The sequence below is a fragment of the Apodemus sylvaticus genome, chromosome 1 (genome assembly GCF_947179515.1).
Source record: "Apodemus sylvaticus chromosome 1, mApoSyl1.1, whole genome shotgun sequence".
Lineage (NCBI taxonomy): Eukaryota > Metazoa > Chordata > Mammalia > Rodentia > Muridae > Apodemus > Apodemus sylvaticus.
In genome coordinates, this window is record NC_067472.1 from 48889517 (window position 1) to 48893599 (window position 4083).

The following is a 4083-nucleotide window of genomic DNA, read 5'->3' on the forward strand; positions in this document are numbered from 1 at the left end:
CTTGTTTGTGAGTTTGTGTCTGTGTTTGTGTGTGCGCATGCATGCACACATGTGCACATACAGTGTATATGCCCACACAAGCTATAACACACTTGAGGAGATAAAGGGACAATATTCTGGAGTTGGTTCTCTCCACTCACCTTGTGGAATATGGGAATTAATTCACATTTTCCATCCTGTGTAATTACCTCTATGATCTGAGCTGTCTTGTTGGTTCCTGAGTAGGCATTTTTCTCAGACTGTTTAAAGAATATATATACTCAGAAAAATATATTATATGTGCTTCATACACAAGCTGAAGATAAATTTATCATCTTCAAATTTGTATGAAAAGGAGACATTAGATGTATTCAAGTATCAGGAAATGTCTAATTTTGGTCACTGTGTGGAAGGTATGGACAGTTTCCATTATCATATATCATATAGTAGGTGTGTGATACAAGTGATAATGTTTTAATAGGTGTTAACTTGGTTCATTCTAAACCTGAGGCTCACATGTGCTTTCTCTTTACAGACAACTCCAAGCATAACCAGAATTAATCTGGATCAGAAACAAGAGCAGGAATCTTAGATCCATCAAATATAGGAACTTCTCTAGAAGAATAAGCTTGGTTCAGAATTTCTGAATCAAACTTTATAAACAAGTTCATAATTGTAAACTCAACTTCTAGCATAGAGAAAAGAACTTTGTGATTTTGTCCTTGTTTTTACTTTATTTGTATCTTCTGATTAACAATCCACATTGGTTCTATGGCTAAGAATAACCTCACAACAGTAACCAGGTTTGTTCTCATGGGCTTTATTGACCTGCCTAAGTGGGAGGTCCCCCTTTTTCTGGTATTTCTCAGCCTCTATCTTATCACCATTTTGGGAAACTTGGGCATGATCATTCTTATACAGGTGGATATACAACTTCACACCCCAATGTATTTCTTCCTGAGCCATCTCTCTTTGTTGGATGCTTGCTACACCTCAGTTATCACCCCACAGATCCTGGCGACACTGGCCAAAAACAAACTGGTCATCTCCTATGGTCAATGTGCTACCCAATTCTTCTTCTTCACCATCTGTGCAGCTACTGAATGTTTCCTGCTGTCTGCAATGGCTTATGATCGCTATGTTGCTATTAACAACCCACTGCTCTACACTGTAGCCATGAGTCCTAAAAGATGCTGGAGTTTGGTGGCTGGAGCCTATGCTGGTGGGTTGTTTGGGGCCATCTTAAGAACCACATGCACGTTTTCCCTCTTCTTCTGTGAAGATAATCAAATCAATTTCTTCTTTTGTGATCTCCCACCCCTGCTGAAGCTGGCATGCAGTGACACAACAAATATTGAAATTATAATTGTCTTTTTTGGGAACTTTGTCATTTTGGCTAATGCTTTGGTCATACTCATTTCCTACTTGCTCATCATCAAGGCTGTCATAAAGATGAAGTCAGGTAGCAGAGGTAAAACATTCTCTACATGTACCTCCCACCTCACTGCTGTGGGTCTTTTCTTTGGGACCCTCATTTTTATGTACATACGGAGCAGCTCAGGCAAATCCCTAGAGGAAGACAAGATAGTATCTGTCTTCTACACAGTGGTCATCCCCATGTTGAATCCTCTTATCTATACTATGAGAAACAAGGATGTGAAGGCTGCCTTCAGAAAGGTTACTGGTAGATTCCAGGTGTCTCAAGCTTTGCAAAATTGATTAAAAGCTAAGTCAATTTTGTTTCTACTACTGATATTTCCTAGTGAGTATTCTGCTCCCTTGAACAGAGGAAGCAAGAAAGTGTTGAGATTTTGAAGCACAAAGTGATGCAAGTTGTACTCAATAATTCCATTTTCTTTTTTCTTATCTTTTTCTCATTCCCCGTTTGTTACTTGGCACTGGTATCTACTATTACTCTACTTCATCATTTACAGAATAAGATTTTGAGTTTGCTCACTTGAATTAGACTCCACTTCTTTCTTGCCTTAATTTGAATCGCCAGTACAAATTATTTTCTGTAAACGATCATATCACTCAGTTACTGTGAATCATGATACATGTTTTTTCACTTCCCTTTACATGTATAAATGAACGGTCAGTGCCATTAGCATGCAATGTGATGATACTGCCCCAAACTTCTGCTTCATTAGATTGTCATTTGCTCTGGCAAGACTGACAAAACTTTCAAATTTCCTTGTTGTTTATTAACTCACTGTATTGTTCATTCTGTCATGCTATGCTAATAGTTTCAAGATGAGCTAAGCCACCCTACCTATTCTTAGCCCTCCACAAAGGCTAAGTGTAATGTAGCTTTTCAAAGACATTGTATTTTGCTTTTTCTCCTCATACTTTTGCCCACATTCAAGTGACTTCTCACTACGCATCCTATGTCATGCATAGCAAAGTAGATAAGACAGCTATGGATACCTTAAACACACATTATACTCTGTGGCAAAGATTCACTTAAGGGTGTGTAGGAGGAATAAATTAGCATATCCTGACTGGCAGATGGCAGTGGCCCACATATGCATAGCAGTGGCTTCCACATTTACTAACTGTGAAACTTGCCCGACACCTGGAAATAAATGGCAAGAGAGCATATGACCAGAACAACCAATCAAATGGTGCCAACTACACGGAATGAGCAGTCTTTGACCAAATAAATGGTCAAGGGTGGAGTGTATAAATGCACACTCCAATCTCTTAATAATCTCTTCTGTTTCTCATCTGGCTCCTGGAGTCTTTGATGTTGATTCTGTGCCTTCTTACCTCCTACTGCCAAGGACCAGGGCAACAGTGGAGAGTTACTGTGACTCCTATATAAAAGTGGATAAATCTTCAGAATAGAATGCAGATTTCCTTCACTTCTAAGTACAAACTCTATATCAGGTAATCACTTCTTTGTAAAGAGTTTTACATTTCCATGAATGGGAGTTCCATTTGAATTTCTAGTGGATGAGAAACATTGTTTCAAATAGTTTTCACCCTGAAATTGAGGAAATATTTCCTTGTGCCTCAAAGTATGCAGAATACTATAAATAATATTTTCATTCTAGTTCACTGTGAGGCTTTGTATAAATTAACTTCTTGATTTAAAAGTGATATAACAATGTGAATTCAAGATATATTAAAAATTAAATGTTGAGAATGAGACCTCCCAACAAAAATCTGCTCTTAGTATCAATCATTCTTTTCTTTCTGTTTTCTTTTCTCCTTAGTTTTAATGTCAGTCTTTGACTCTTACTACTATTCTATAACAATTGAGCAAATTGAAAATGGTCAGAATCCAAAATAGTAAGAGATAATGAACTGAGAAAAAAGAATTAGTCTATGATTCTCAACATCAAATAAAAGAAACTTTTTGAAAAACTGACAATCAATAAGATGTTTTTATTGAATTTATTATTTTAAAATCAATGCTACTTTATATTTAATGCATTATTATTTTCATAATAAATTCCAAATGTTTTAAGTAGTGTTTTGTGTTAAAATCCTGCTTTAAAATAGACAGCTTTTCTAAAGCAGTGGCCAGTATATAACTTATAGGTCAATTGTTTCATATTAAACATTAAACAAATAGCTCTAAATTATGAGTTATAAGAAATTTTCTACAGAGTGACAAAAACAATATTTGATCTTTGAGAATAAGATAAGTATGCTTTTTCTCTTATAATTTATTAAATACAAGTAATTCACAAGGAAAAGAAAACATGTACTAAGAATAAACTTTTTACTGAAGAGGGGAGGTATCTTCCTTTTTACATGAGTGCATGCTAATTGTACAAAACAATGGGCTTCCCTATGACATTTTCATAAATGTATGTAATATATTTCACATATTATCTTTCTAGTTCTCTCTTGTTCTTCTTCCTGTTGATTCCTTTAAACATCTTAAACAGCCTACATTTGCTATTATAGTTTATTGAAATATTGTTTCCACAAAGAAGAAAGCATGCAGTGATTGTCTATTCTGAAATTGGGTATTTCATTTAACATAATGATCTCTAGTTCCACCAGTTTTTGTTAAAATAATATGATTTTATTATTGATAGCTGAGTAACACTCAATTTTGCATATATACTACCACTTCTCTATTCATCTATT

At 35.4% G+C, this 4083-nt stretch overlaps 1 protein-coding gene across 1 annotated transcript; it reads left to right on the plus strand.

Moving 5' to 3' along the window:
• Positions 1–750: 750 nt before the first annotated feature.
• Positions 751–1698, plus strand: LOC127677904 (olfactory receptor 9I1-like). Its single transcript, XM_052172848.1, has one exon. It carries the CDS (start codon positions 751–753, stop codon positions 1696–1698), a length of 948 nt encoding a protein of 315 aa, XP_052028808.1.
• Positions 1699–4083: the final 2385 nt, after the last annotated feature.

Excerpts from the sequence above, each read along its gene's own strand:
- LOC127677904 (XM_052172848.1), top strand. The coding sequence starts at position 751 with ATGGCTAAGAATAACCTCACAACAGTAACCAGGTTTGTTCTCATGGGC.